At 50.1% G+C, this 14,740-nt stretch overlaps 1 protein-coding gene across 2 annotated transcripts in view; it reads right to left on the bottom strand.

The window, feature by feature from the left end:
* Liprin-beta (liprin-beta 1) overlaps nucleotides 1–14,498 on the bottom strand; it is a 77,906-nt gene extending 63,408 nt beyond the window's left edge. For both annotated transcript variants that reach the window (XM_084602554.1, XM_084602555.1), the window contains exons 1-5: nucleotides 12,318–14,498; nucleotides 7,386–7,466; nucleotides 6,532–6,645; nucleotides 4,952–5,083; nucleotides 1,302–1,443 (exon numbers count right to left, since the gene is read on the bottom strand). In XM_084602554.1, coding sequence (XP_084458680.1) covers nucleotides 1,302–1,443; nucleotides 4,952–5,083; nucleotides 6,532–6,645; nucleotides 7,386–7,466; nucleotides 12,318–13,052 — 1,204 coding nt within the window. In that variant the 5' untranslated portion in view covers nucleotides 13,053–14,498. The remainder of the gene's footprint in view (nucleotides 1–1,301; nucleotides 1,444–4,951; nucleotides 5,084–6,531; nucleotides 6,646–7,385; nucleotides 7,467–12,317) is intronic.
* Nucleotides 14,499–14,740: the final 242 nt, after the last annotated feature.

Here is a 14,740-nt window from a genome sequence, read left to right as displayed (position 1 = left end):
GGGCTTTGTGACAAGCTCGTTAAGCCATACTCCCTAGACAGTGCCCCAGCCTCACCAAAGGCTAGGTTCGTGAGCAAGCATGGAAAGCCCAGAAATGTGACCACCATTGGGGACAGAACCGTGCAGGGCTGGTTTCAAGGACAGGGAATGCTACAGCAAGGTGAATGATCCAAAGTGGTAAAAAGAGTTTGTCACCAGCAAGATGCCCGTGTCACCATTGATCCATGTGCCACATATGGCAACGTGCATTAATAACTTAAAAGACCGTGCCTGCTAACAGTTCTCATATGTTTCGACCACCTCTGTGACATTTAACTCTCTGCAACCACTTGACCAGCACCCACAGAACCACACTAGCAGTAGTATGGTTAATGTGGATTGGTTTTATGATTTGACACTGGCTGTGCAGTATCAATGCAATGGCACCAAGGAAGCCTAAAACAAACCACAAATCTAACTAGTACTCCAGACTGCATGCATCTTTACAAGCTTAACAACCACACAAGGCCACAGTTTCATCCTCCAGATGCAAACCTGCCTAGGAGGACAACCACGAATTATGCTAAACTCCCAACAACCTCTTTCAAAATAATGGGTGCAAAGAGCAGCACCTGCTGCGACTGGCAGGGTGCTCCCATACTGGCTCCCATTCTGCGCTCCCATGCTGGCGACTTGTAACAACAAAAATTATAGCTAGCCGACGCAATTAACGAAGGAGAAATTTGCTAGTATAATGTGCAAACTCTATAATGGGCATTCACCAGTGATCGTCCACTGCCTTCCCTTCCTTGTATTTCAACTGAGATAAAATAATCTACTTTGACACTACACTTGGACAACTACAGGTTTTCCAGCGCATTCTTTGAAATCAGTCACTGTTTGCTTCTGTGTTCTTCAAGAGAATGGCCCAAACCGCAGCTTTCAGAGCATCCCATTGCGTCTTTAGCCCTTTCCATTGCATTTTTGTTCTGTTTTTACTGCACAAGTACCTCAAAGGACACTGTGTACACTGTATGTGGCAGCCATCTGGTCACATCCCTACCAGTGCGCTCAACTAGAGCCCCAACCTCACGTTAGCAAAGAGGTCCTTAGGAGAAAGAGTGCACAGACTCCGCCACAAAGAGTACAGCTTGTGAAGCCGATAAAGACTAACAGTGTGTGTGTGTGTGTGTGTGTGTGTGTGTGTGTGTGTGTGTGTGTGTGTGTGTGTGTGTGTGTGTGTGTGTGTGTGTGTGTGTGTGTGTGTGTGTGTGTGTGTGTGTGTGTGTGTGTGTGTGTGCGTGCAGGGCGCTGCCTCTCACCCAGCTTGGTGGGCGTGGCACCCCGGAAGCTGTCAGCCATTGAGGACACTGAGCCATGGTGGGAGCTGGCCACCCGGCCACATCGGGTGATGAGCTCTGCCTCCCGCTCGGCCAGGTGGGAGCGCAGTAGCACCACATCCGTCTGCACAAACAAACCCTTCACATCAGCAGACAGAGAGGGGGAGGGGGGGGGCAGAAATGCATGAAAGATGTAACTTTACCCCCTTTTCCACCAAGCACAGGCTGGTGATTTCACATAGAAGAAAGAAGGCCACTGGTGGCCAATGAATGTGAGTATCACACACTGCTGCTTGCCGTACCCAACGTGCTCAAAAACATCTACCGGATCGGGAAAGGTGTTGGTCAATTATTTAGGGGAATCCCCCAAGGTGGAGTAGATTTGTAATAAGGGAGCAATTACTCATTGGCATCCACCCAAGCGCAGCCATACGGCTACAAAGGAAAGCTATACAGCTTTCTCAGAAACTTCGTAGTTAAAGAAAAATTCGTCCTGATCCGAGAATCGAACCCGGCACCACCGCCTTTCCGGGGCAGTCGCTCTACCGACTGAGCTAACCAGGACGGTCAGCAAATCAGATGGTAGGGCGAGAGCGAATTGATCTACAACTCGAAGTGGGAAAGGTGTTGGTCAAATATTTAGGCCAAATTATTACAAATCTACTCCACCTTGGGGGATTCCCCTAAATATTTGACCAACACCTTTCCCACTTCGAGTTATAGATCAATTCGTTCTCGCCCTACCATCTGATTTGCTGACCGTCCTGGTTAGCTCAGTCGGTAGAGCGACTGCCCCGGAAAGGCGGTGGTGCCGGGTTCGATTCCCGGATCAGGACGAACTTTTCTTTAACTACAAAGTTTCTGAGAAAGCTGTATAGCTTTCCTTAGTAGCCGTATGGCTGCACTTGGGTGGATGCCAACGAGTAATTGCTCCCTTATTATCCTTCGGATCACAGTGAAAATTGTCACGCTGTCCCCCAGCACAAGAATCAAGAGACTTGAAGCAGACACTGGTGGTTCTTATGTACAGATGTGAGAGGTACACTTGTAGGATGCACTAATATACTTGGTCAAGAATTGGTTGGAGCGATGACGATGACTGCGATGACTGCTGCGGTTATGACATCTGTGGTTTGTGGACCACGTGCCGCTAGAAACCATTCGCGCGTGAGCCCAACAGACAATCGCGACATCGGCGAGGTGCAAGTCACGAGTCACCGCAAACTGCTCGTGATGTGTACGTACAGCGCAGCTGGTGATCGCAAATTCAACGATGTGCTCGCAGTTTGTGTTCGTACCATTCGAAGTGGCATAGGAGAGTGTTCGGACCACCCAAAATTTTCTACATTGTACACAATGCACTCCGGCCGAGAAATTTCGCGAATTCGTATCAACCGGATTTGCATCACCGAGATTTTATGGTAACAGGCAAGAAGGGTTTTATTTTTGTAAAAAGGTCAAGGTCGATGTGAGGCAGCAAGGCATTCCTGCTGATAGATCCCACTGCTTCACTGGTGCACACACTTATGCAGAGCTCCCGGTGAATGCCCTTGCTCAGGCTGAAAGAGGCCCCTGTGACAAGGGGCCTCCTTGCTTGTGGCTTATCTAAGCACTGGTCAGGTCACATGGCGCCCTATAGGGAACCAAAGCTAGAGTTTGCTCCGCGACGCCAGCGCTCGGTTTCCAGCGGAGCGGAGAGGAACTACAAAACCTACGCGCATCCGCGCCCGCGCTGCGCGTGGCTGTCTGCGGAGTCTGCGCAGCCCGCTCGCTCGGGAGCGCGTGCTACGTTCAGCCGCGCGTGCACGCGGAGCGGGAGAAGGAGAGTGAGGACGAGGGGGGTTGGTGGCGCGTTCTCGCGCGCAAAGCCGGCGCTCTTTGCCAGTGGGATTTCTTAATTTTGCTTTTTTCTGTGCCCCGGCTGACATAGAGGCTGGCTGGAGGCATGTTTTTTATCGGTGCTTTTGAAAGCAAGAAATTATGATTAATTGATCGCCAGACATTGTTTTCAAAGAGCGCTTGTTGGCAGGCTCAGACATACATAAAAAAAAAAGAACGCGAATTCGCTGCTTGGAGGCGGGAGGCAAACGACAGGTATCTTGAAGGACTTGAGGCGGCACCTCTTGATGCCTCTGTCTATGTTCACAGAATGAAGGGTCCAGCCTTCGAGTGCTCCTTCCTTTCCCTTTGTGACTGGTCACTTGAAAGGGGCCTATTCAGCTCTTTGGGGACAAACGTTTTAGGCAGTGCTGCCGGCGCCGTGGGGCCTGTTTTCGGCGCGTTTAGGATGCGTTCCCTACAAAGGCACAAAGCATGCCGCCTTACCCTTTGGTTCCTGCCGACACCGGCCAGGGGAAGTTCACTGCTGCGGCGCTGCCATCCGAAATCAATGACCTAGCTACCGTTCACGATGAGGGGTTTCTTAACGACCTGGGTCATTCCCCAGAAGCCGAGGCATGCCATTTTTGCGGCAGTTTCCTCTCCACGAGACGAACAGCGAGGAAATGTCTGACGACTTTCCATGCAGACGGGGACATCTCTCCACGGAAATCTTTGTCTTCTTAATTCCTCTGTTACGCTGCGCAATTCCTAGTTCAGTCATCTCCTATAGCGAACGCGCAGTTTTGAGCTCCCAAAGCAGGATCGCGTATGAGGATAGGATGATTGACGTAAAGTGATCGCATTAATGACGAATATCTGTTTCTTGAGGCCGACCCGGTTCCACGATGGCTGCTTCAGCACCGTCAGTTAGAGAAGTACGACACACGAACGGTACGAGATATCCCCCCCCCCCCCCCAAAAAGAAAAAAGAAAAAAAGAAAGGCCCACAACCATCCCATTACCGTTTCCACACAAGCTTCGCGAAAAAAGTGCGCCGTCATTATTTTCCTTCTAGTTCTTTTCTTTCTTTCTTCTTCCCCCCTCATTGTTAGAGCGCGACGGTGGCCACAATGCGGCCGGAGGAGGAGAGAAACAACCGAGCGCGCGCGCGCAAACACGTGCTGGAGAGCAGCGCGGAGCAGACGACAACATGCTTTTCTATGCGGCGGCTAGCAGACGACGCGGCCGGGCTGCGCGTAGATTTTGACGGGGTCTCCATGGAGGGCGCTGACGCACAGAGCGGCGCAGCGCCCCCTGGCGCAGGTTTTCTCCCCTATATGTTAAGTGTCCAAGTTGCCCAACACGTGCAGTGAGGCTGGTGCCGGCCAAGTGCGCTCTGATGATGGAATGAGTTCGTTGTTTGCATCAAGGCAGAGGAGCCAAAGGCCCCACAGATTGTAGGCTGATTGCTTAGATACCTGCAAAATTATTGAGGGCAACAGTGGTGCAGCAACACCTTGGTCTGAGGTGATGGAATCTCTCAATGATGATCGAATTTGCTGTGCAGCAGAGGCACAACTCCTTTGACCTCAATAGCGATTGAGAACATCAAAAGCTCTTGACTCAGTGGCCACAGCCACTGAGTCAAGAGCTTGGCCATGTGAAAGGGGTATAAAATCCGGCTAATCCCTGCTGGGCACACGGCAGTGAAAAACGAACTTGGTCAACAAGGCCAAAGTTCGGAACATAAGGCAATCGGCAAATGTGATGAGTGCACCTGGGCTTACTGACCGAGCAGGGGGGCCGCTCACCTCAAGCTTCTTGACCTTACTCTCGAGCTCGGACTTCTCGCGTTCGGCTGTCACCAGTTTGAGCTTGAGCGCCGGGACGTCTGCCAGCAGCTCCAGCCGGTCTGCCTCAATCTTCTTCTTCAGCATCATCTCCTGCCAGCAAAGAAGACTACTAAGCACTTGGAAAGCAAGCTAATCACTGTTGTCACAAAGAGAAGCACAAGTAGGCAAACCACACACAAACCATAGATATGCATGTGACAGATAACTGAGTAAGAAACTTATTACTATAAAAGGCACAAATGCAATCGCACAAAAACCAAACTGATATGGTCATTATTTTTTGTTCCCAGGCAATGATGGAAAGACAATAGGACCATTTGCAATGACACCCAAGGTTGCCATTAGTGGCTAGTTTGTGCCGAATTGGCTAAACTGCTACCTTACAACCGTCCGGTGATAAAAATTTTAGTTTGGCTCTATGACTACTCTAAACATCTCTTTTGACACATTTACTAGCCACTCTGTAGTAATGAGAAACACAATAGCAAGCCAATAAATACTTATTTGCAAGTTTTGCTGTCGTGGTAGACATTGAAGGCACATCGGTCCGCGAGTGGGGATAGTGAGCGTCAACGGTGTGCCATTTAGAGAGCACCGCATCTAAAGTACTTTCCCCGTGAGGATCAGGCATGCTAAGCCCAGTGTTGTGCAAAAAGTGGTAGCCACCCAAAAATTTCGTAGAGCCACGAAAACGTGTGCCGAGCGCTTCATTCGAACACTGATGAGGATGTTTCACATCATAATGTAGCCCTCATTAACCCCATCATGGCTATGTCAGGCTCTCCCCACTGGCGTTTTGTTGATTTATAATGTCTATGAAGAGTGACGTGTACAAAAAAAAATATGACTGCCCAACAGTGGTGTACATGATCCAGCCTGTTTGAACTTGTGGTACAAAGTAGCATGAATTCTATTTTCCCCATCTGGCACCACTTGCAGTGGAATTTTTGTCACTACCAGTTCCTTTCAGTTTGTTACTTGACGGTGTGTTCTTGCGCGCCCTGAAGTTGGACCTCTTTATGGCAATTCTATGACTCAAATTCAGTCTACAGGCCCAAGAAAACAGTGCTTTAATGTTTTATGTTCCCACCAAATTGTTGCTTGTTAATGTTTTACGTTTCAGCCAAAAATTACTTTGGCAAGAACACCACCCATTCTAGATAAAGTGTGTGTGCATGGGCACTGAACATTTAATCCTTTATTTATTTCTTTGCAACGTGCCCATGACTTGAAGACCAAGCAATACCACTAAACTTTGGTGCCATTCATGCTGTTCTATTTGGCTACAAATCTGGCACTCTAGATAAAACGGCTTGTCTACTTTTGGCTACATTGAGCTTCAATGCTGGCTTCTTCGAGTACTACCTGCTTAACGGCAGCCCTGACTGCACTTCATCACACCGAGGAGGATGCATTGGCTCAGCAACTAAGTGTGTTTGCCATTGAAATGCTTCACAGGGTAGGACCCCTTGACACCCCTTCAAAGCATTTCCCGGGAGCCAGACCAGAAACCTGCGGTGACCCAAAAGCGCCCTCACCTGCTTGAGCAGCTGCTCGGTGCGCTCGAGCAGGAGCTTCTTGTCGAGCAGGGCTGCCTCCAGCTCGGCCAGCTTGTCTTTCTGTAGCTCCAGCTGGTCGCTCAGCACGCTCACCTGCGGCAGCCAAACCACACGCCAACAGTGCTGCTACGATAGCCAAATCTCGAGCTGCAGCTGGATGCATTCATTTATTCATCATTTCATTAATTTATTTATCAACTGCATTCACTTATCAAGGAGAGACATCTGCCCAGACTTTACGTGTAAAGGGAAAAAACACAAAAGGACACACAAGGACCATGATCTGCACACAACAGGCTGTTCTGCCCTTCTTGTTCTGCGTAACTTTTGGTACTCTGATGGCAAGCAAGGGACTAAAACATGTGACGCAAAATGAGAACTCCTCAGGGATTTTATCCCGTCGCTGCCTTTGAGCCAAATAAAAGCGCAACATTGGACTTGGATGAAAGTTCATGTTATATACTGCCATGAAGCTTTGTTCTGCCTGTCTGTTCATGTTCAATGCCGCGAGGGTATGGCTTTATCATTTTCTTTGTAATGATGCAAGATGCATTGAGATTTATCCCGAATGATTCCAGCCACGTGCAGCTACTTCCACATTGTTCCAGATCGTTCTAGTTGTCTTTGACGGCTTAATCTCGGCATTTCCCAGTTTCAAATTAAGCACGCAGTTCGACAGCTACCGAGCCTATTTTGCTGCTGTCACTGCTGCTGAATTGTTAATTTTTTTTTTTGCAGGCACAAATCAACCCAATATTGTAAAGCGCTTCTTTAGGAAGCATTTGTCGTCCTGAGTGCTTTACTGCCATCATGACTATGTGGAAATATGATACCTGCAGTGTCAGGTTTTCTTTCTCAGCCTCCAGGTGTGACAACTTCTCCTGCAGGTCACCATAGTCACCGGAGAGGGGAGTCTGCAAGTTGGAAAAATGAAAAATGGTCATGTCTTCTGAGTACACATCTAAGCCTGCGTGCCTCGCTTGAAAAAGTAGTATGGCTCTTAATGTGTTGTCGCATAAGAGGTGCCCTGCCACATGCGTAGCATGAAGTATCTCCCACTGTTCTTTTACGGACACAAGAATAAAAAATGACCAATGAAAGCCAGTCCAACATAAGTGGTGTCCACGTTCGTTATATGACAGAGACAACCTGTTGGTGCTTTTTGAGCTAGCTGATAAATGGTCAAACATTGGAATGAACCGCACAACCCAATAATCATGAGTTAATTGCAAGTCAACATTGTGTCTGTGACCTTCCGTGCTAGTCCTGTACAAATTGCGCTGTTTCCTTCCACATTCAACCAGCGTGTGTGTGGGCATTGAAGAATGCAACATTTAAAAATCACAGTAGCCGAGGAAGCAGCAATTTGAATGCGATGCAAATCAGGCACTCCATCAGCTTCATTCTGGTTTCATATTTCTGTTCAAAAAATAAGTGAAAACATTTTCTGTCTTGGGCCTTCAAGATTTCAATACATCTTTAGGTACAATGCATGTCTTGCTCCTCACTTTTCATTGTCTTCAAGGCCCTTCAAAAAGTAACGAGAAAAAAAAAAGTGTCAAATCCCATTTTTTACATGTGCCAGTAAAGCCATTTTTACATGTGCTACGCACTGCCTATCAACACATTTTATATTCCCAAGCTTGGCCCATCAGAGGGCAAAAAGCCAGTGTAACCCTTGTCCACTATGCTCTACCTGGTTAAAGTGAAAAATGGTGACGGTATGGGATTGACCCCTCCTTCGGGGACTTCTCCCACTCACTGTCCACTGTGATAACAGTGCGACAACACCAACCCTCGCAAAGTAATCCTTTAGTATGCTCTTTTGGTTCCCCACCCTACTCAAAGAAACCCTGCAGCTGGATTTGATGACTGGCATTGGACCTCACATTTATTATCACGTTTTTCTTTTTGCACGTTTTCTCTGTCCCCCTGTTCCCTGACAAGTGTATCCAGCCACTCCCGGCAGGGCAAGCAACCAGTTTTGTCTGCATGAATGAACCCCTCTGGCAAGATGACACAGCCCGTTGGACTTTGTGTAATCTGAGCGTGTTTGTATGTTTTGCAGTGTTTATGTCTGCGGGACATCCAAAACAGCCACCTGTGAAAGACTGCTTAGCCTGCTAGATTTGTCAGAAAGTTATAAAAAAAGAAAAGCGTGAAAACAAACTATTTGCTGAAGACGAACTGGAAAGTGTTGTGGTCTACAAAAGACAGCCCCTCGTGTTCCCTAGGAGATACTGATGTTAAGACATCGCTGCAAAGTGGGCGGACTAACCACCTCAAGCAGTTCAAGTGACGCCAAGCACAGCAGAGCTTGCCAAAAAGAAAAACGAATGTGTGCATACAGATGGGCTGCTCGGACACTGAACCAGGTACACAGGCTTTCAGGGACACAGTGGTCTAATACAGCGCTAGTGGTAGAAATGCCATCATGCACAGGTGGCAGCTAATTCCACGTCTAGGTTAAATATTGGGCCCAGCTATTGTCCTCAAAATTTGTGTATGCAAGGGCCCCAATTTGATCAAGCCTCTTATGTTTGTTGTTTCTGGGAGGACCGAAAGGGAAGACCAGAGAATGATTGCTCGTGATAGAGAGGTAGGGAAGCTGGTTTTCTCTGACCATGAAGGCTGGACATGTGTGTGTTTAGCAGTGGTTAGGTGTCGTGGAATTTGTAAAGGTAAACCTTTTAGTTGCAAGCTACTGAAGTAGCAGTGGTGTTGAAGTCAAGGCAGCAGGTTAGGGAATCACTTTCAGGAGACTGATTGTGTATCAGTTTTGAATATGGCTTAATCAACAGCATTTCTGAGAAAATGTTTAAGCTGCATTCCTTGCGAAAAGCCTGAGCAATGTTCGGACCTCCTCAGTGGCAAAGCATGCCCCCAATGATTGATTGATAGCTGCACTCTACCCCCTTGTTTCCAATCGAGTTAAATTGCTAAGAATGTGAGAATGTAACTATGTTTCTGGGAGGACCGAAAAGGAAGATCAGCGAATGAATGCTTGCGACAGAGAGCAAGAGAAGCTGGCTTTCTCCAACCATGAAGGCTGGACATGTGTGTGTTTGGCAGTGGTTAGGTGTCGTGGAATATGAAAAAGTAAACCTTTTACTTGCAAGCTACTTACTTTTACTTGCAGCTTTTACTTGCAGGTTAACATCACTGCAGACAAATTAACATGGTGATCGATAAAGCCAAAAAGACCAAGAAGTGCAAAAAATTTGCTTTGCGATTAGCCTGAAGACGCATCTACAGCAAGCTACACAAAGCTCTCACCTCCGTTAAAAAAAAACTTTGGAACGAGAGCTGCAAACACGCTTCATCATGAGCATCGAGATTTAAAGGCGGGTTTAAATTCACAAGAAGTGAGTTACTGGGTGAAGATTACGAGGATCACCTACAATCATTGCAGCTTCAAAGAGTGGACACAGCGAGAAAACGATGCCACATGTAGGATTTGATGAAAGTGTACCGGGCTAACTTGCTGCATCGGAAAAGAACCTTTAGCAGACGTGTCGTGGATCCAGTTTGGAGTTAAGATGGACTTTAAATGACTGATCAACTTTCTGCGGCAGGTCAGCCTCGGTTTTGACACATGCAGCAAAAATGTGGTGAGCAGTCAACTGCACTCTGTTCTCACTGTTTTATGATAACGAGAGCAAAGAGAAGTCTACTCAGGTCAAACATGGAACACATCACCAGTTGAGAAATGAGTGAGGCTATAAGAAAACGCGATGCTATTGGGAATTGAAAGATGGGCCTGAAGAGTACCAAAATTGAATAGGAGTCACCCAAGTTGTATACAAAAGGCACAAATATCTTTTCTTTTTCAGAAAGCAAACCCCCCCCCCTCCCCCCCCCCCAAAAAAAAGGAAATCCTGGCAATGTGCCTAGCATAAAATCACACCAGGAAATTCTTGAATGCCCAGTGCCACGTGCACGCCTTTTAAATTGATCAGCAGATTAGGAAAGTATAGGAAAATATCAGCTAGACGGGCAGACTAGTGTCCCAAGATTGCAAATATGACTTTAACTACGAGCAAAGTACAAGAAAGCCAAAACACTACCCAGAGTAAGACGTTATAACGATACCCATCGAACATTCCTGCAACTGCGCCTAGTCGATTTACTATTTCTCTGCCAGCCAGAAATGGCTCATTGGCACAGCAAGTTCAAAAGTGCAAGCCAAACAGAAGCTCCCAGGGTCCCTCCTGTTCTTAATGCAATAGTGTTAAAGGCCCCATTCATCAGAAAATCCGGCGTCAGCATTGTGAGCAAAAAAATAACGAGCATAGCGCTGGCGTGGCGCCGGCAGCCGACTTGGCTGAGCACTGATAGGACATAGGGTTGTCTGGAGTTACGTTTGGCAGGAGCGGCCGATTCGGGCCACTACTTTCATATGGGAGGTATCATATGAGTGATATCAGAATCAGTCTGCCAGGATCCTTGCAATTTGAGTCAGGAGGCATGCTTACCCCTAGGCCACGCAGGCACGTTCATACATCTTGGTTAGCGGGACTTTATATGTCAGTAGGTACCTTATGCTATTGTGTCATACTCTGAAAGGCAGAGCTTAAGAGTCCCCCAAAATTTTTCTTACTAGTTGACATGCCAATTAACATGAAAGGTGTAAGTTCACAACTAACACCTTACTGCTGCCACCTGCTGACAAACGTTGAAATGAAATACAGTGTAGTCAGGGGGAAGAGGTTTTGTTTTTCTCTTGCTTTCTCTAACTGGGCAGGATACTCACTATTTGCCTGATTTGCTGGAGGTACAACCTCATGACGATTTAAGCATCACTGCCGCTGTGTGGGTCCGCACAAATCTGAGAGAAAATGGGGGTTTTATATGCGGTCCTCTTAGCACTGCTGTCAGCTCTTTGTGCAAAGAGACGATGGCGGTCCTCCTGAAGGCTAACGCAGCTTCGTGTTTCCGTTGATTCTGAGACACTTTCATCTCTTCTTCAAGTGGCAGCTTTCAGTTACAACACACTCCCCAAGAGCAATGCTGCTTGCCCCACAGAAAGATGTAAGGAATTAGTTGCAGATTATCTGGCAGTAAGTTCTTGGTTATGATCTGTGCTTGGCAGCTCTCTCTCAGAAGGAAAGCAAACAACCAACAAATTTTTTGAGAGCTCGCCTACGGGGCTTAAATTGATACGCTAGCAAACACCTTGAGGCTCTTCCTCGCTACTGAGGGAAAAGAATGACACAAGTAGCCGCAGTGCACCATACTGCCACAGGTGTCTCTTCCTCAAGAACCACCACGCTACACAGGCACAGCCAGAGTGTATCCGCTATTGGGATGCAGGTAGTCTTTGGCAAGGACACACCACAGCAACCATGGTGCAGCTGTCTCAGTGGCAAGGCTTGAAATGATGCAGAAGGTAGAGTAGAGCTCTGTAGTCAGTCAAGGCCAGTGCTAACCGCATCACAGCTAGCAAAATCCAGTGACCCTAAGGCATTCCAAGACGCCAATACACTCACAAGCAGCTCAGTTGCTTTCTGTAGCTGATGCAAAGGGGTTAAAATTTCACTGCCGCGCTCCATGTGAACACAGTGGAATCCAATACACATAGCACTGGATGCATCATGGCCTGCATCCTCATAGATACAACTCCTGCCGCTGCAGCCCAGGTGATCATCACATGAAGATAAGAATGAGGAAGGAACCAGCCTAACTCCAGCCGTGTCCCTCAAGCGAAATACAATGCCACTGTGGGCAGGCCATCAGCGCCGCCTGGAGGCCGCGTACTCACGCACCTTGCAGCGCCCACCTGGCAGCCATGAGTGGCAGGGCGACGCGCGGGACGCCGGCAGCTGTTCGGCAGAGCAGTGGCCACAGTGCGGTGGAAGTGCCCAACTCGCACTGGCGTTTCCGCCGCAACAGCAGCTGCGCCTGCGTTGCTGTTGGTGGGATGTCCAGGGCGATGCGCAGCCCATTCCGCAGGGTGGTGGCGGTGGCGGCGAACAGCAGCAGGGCGTCGGAGGAGGCGACGACGCCGCCGCCGCGGCGGCTATCCAGGGCTGTGCAGCCGCCGCCATCACGGCCAGCAGGTGCGAGTCGCACACTCCACCATCCAGGCTGCGACGCTCGTCTGTCCAGGAGGGCTGCGGCTGTCGCGTGTGGGGAGACCGCTCGTGTTCCGAGGCGCGCGCGGGGCGCCGCCGCCTCGGGGGCCTGCTTCTCCAGTCAGAGCCGCCCCAGTCCGGAGGGGGACCCTCGCCAGGAGGCACCGCCGCACGCTGCGGCTGGTGCAGCGGTGTTGGGGTGCTCGTGCCCCCGTCGTCGTCGTCGTCGTCGTCAGCGCGGTCGTCGAGGTGGTCCAAGCGGCGGCGCCCCTGCGAGCGCTGCAGCGACGCGGACCAGGGGGTCGAGTAGCCGGACGTGCTGGGCGACGAGTTGGCCGGGTCCTCGCTCATGTCGGCGCCACCGCCTTCGGGCCCGGCCCATGCCCGCCGGCTCATGCTAGACTGCAGTCGCGGACCGTAGTACATCACGGGCCATAGCCGCGTCTCTGTTCCAAGCGGCCGAGCGGAATCTTAAGCCGGCGCCAGGTTCCCTCCCTAAGATCCCGGCGTAAATCCTTATCGCTGCTCCAAGTCTGCCAGTGTCCAGCCCACAAGAGAGCGTCACTTCGTTGCAAGCGAATTTCGGCCCTCAGGCACTGGTGCGCACAAGCACCGTACGTTCACTAGTGGCTTGAATCCGCACTGCTGTGGTCGAACGAGCGCTGTCGAAAAGAGGGTGAAGTTCGTCGGCGCATCCACGCGGTTCCTGGTTCTTGTCAGTAGTCCGCTGAGGCCGCAGTTCGGCGGCTTAAGCCGGGCGCCGTCTTTTCCCCGTCATCCTGTGCACCCGGGCTAGAGCCGCACCGTCGACTCGCGGACACGTGCCGGGACTCTCGCCGGAGGAACTCGCGCGCGCACTGGCGCCGTCGCTGGCCACGTCATGACGGCCGACGTCGTGACCACACGCAGAGCACTGCCGGCCGCATGACGGTATCCAGCTTGCCCCGCACGGTGCTATCGATGGCGCACTCGGAAGATGGGTCCGTGCGGTGCTTGAGACGGAACCTCCTCGAGCGCAAGAGAAAAATTATCCCGTGGGCAGTACGGAGCAGCGCACGGAAGAGCCAGGCTTCTTCGAGTCGATATCGGTCGGTTCGTCGCGTTGTGCGCGTTTTTCGAAAGTGGCGTGGCAGGCGCGTGCGCGAGCTCCTCGCCACACGCGCTGCTTCGCTTCGTTCGCGCGCACGAGAAGGGATTCCCCGCAGTTCGTGGTGCCGCGCGGAAGCGGCGCTAAGTTTAGACCCCGGGGTCCGCGCTCCTCAAATAGAGCCGGGATCCGTGCCGGCTCTTGGCCGCAACCCTCCCCATCCCCTTGTCTGCCGGCCACGTGAGTGTGTATCGCTCCGGACAGCGGGCCGTCGAAGACGATCGCCGGTGTCCGCGGTTCGACAGCCGGAGCTGCCAAGATCCGGTGTCCTCCCGAGACATCGCCGGAAGAGTGCCAGTCTGGCCGACTTGGGCGGGAGCGCGGCGGAGGACCAGGCTTCTTCTGCAGACCTCCCCTCCTCCCTTCTCGCACGACGCTCCTTAAAAGGTACCGTTATTTCAGGTCCGAGAGGGGTGGCCTCTCAGGGCGCTATTCGATTACCACGCTCCACTGCTGGGCGCGCGATTCTCCTTACAGCGCCAATGCCTCGCGTAAAGTGAAATGCGTGCGCCCGAAGGTAGCCAACGATTATAAAGGCCGGAATCGGCACTCTTCGGCACCACGTAGGGGGCGATCGCGCAGTCACTGGACTCATTTAACTGTTCACGAACAGTTTCAATGATTAAAGGTTATGTGGAGTTTTCAAAAAAGAAACAAAAATAAAGTTATCTCAGCCGACTGCATGCCATCCTCGACAAAAAACAAATAAATAAATAAACGTAGCTGAAATCAGGAAACGAGCGAAATGGCAACGAAAAAAAATTAAAAGGACGCTTCACCTCAAAAGTAGACGCGGCAGCGCGCCTTCAAAACCACCTTGTCATTCCACAATTTTTTTGGCACTGACAGATTGCCAGACTTTGGCAAAGTGTTAGACGCCTCTAGTTTTTCGATTTTTAGGAAATAAACGCGCAGCATATATACTTCGCTTCTCGGTGGACACCGCGACACTTGCAATGAACGGCAC

This window comes from Amblyomma maculatum, chromosome 4 (genome assembly GCF_055883805.1).
Source record: "Amblyomma maculatum isolate TAMU_Amacu chromosome 4, ASM5588380v1, whole genome shotgun sequence".
Lineage (NCBI taxonomy): Eukaryota > Metazoa > Arthropoda > Arachnida > Ixodida > Ixodidae > Amblyomma > Amblyomma maculatum.
The sequence above is the reverse complement of the archived record's forward strand: the minus strand, read 5'-3'. Positions and strand labels throughout refer to the sequence as shown.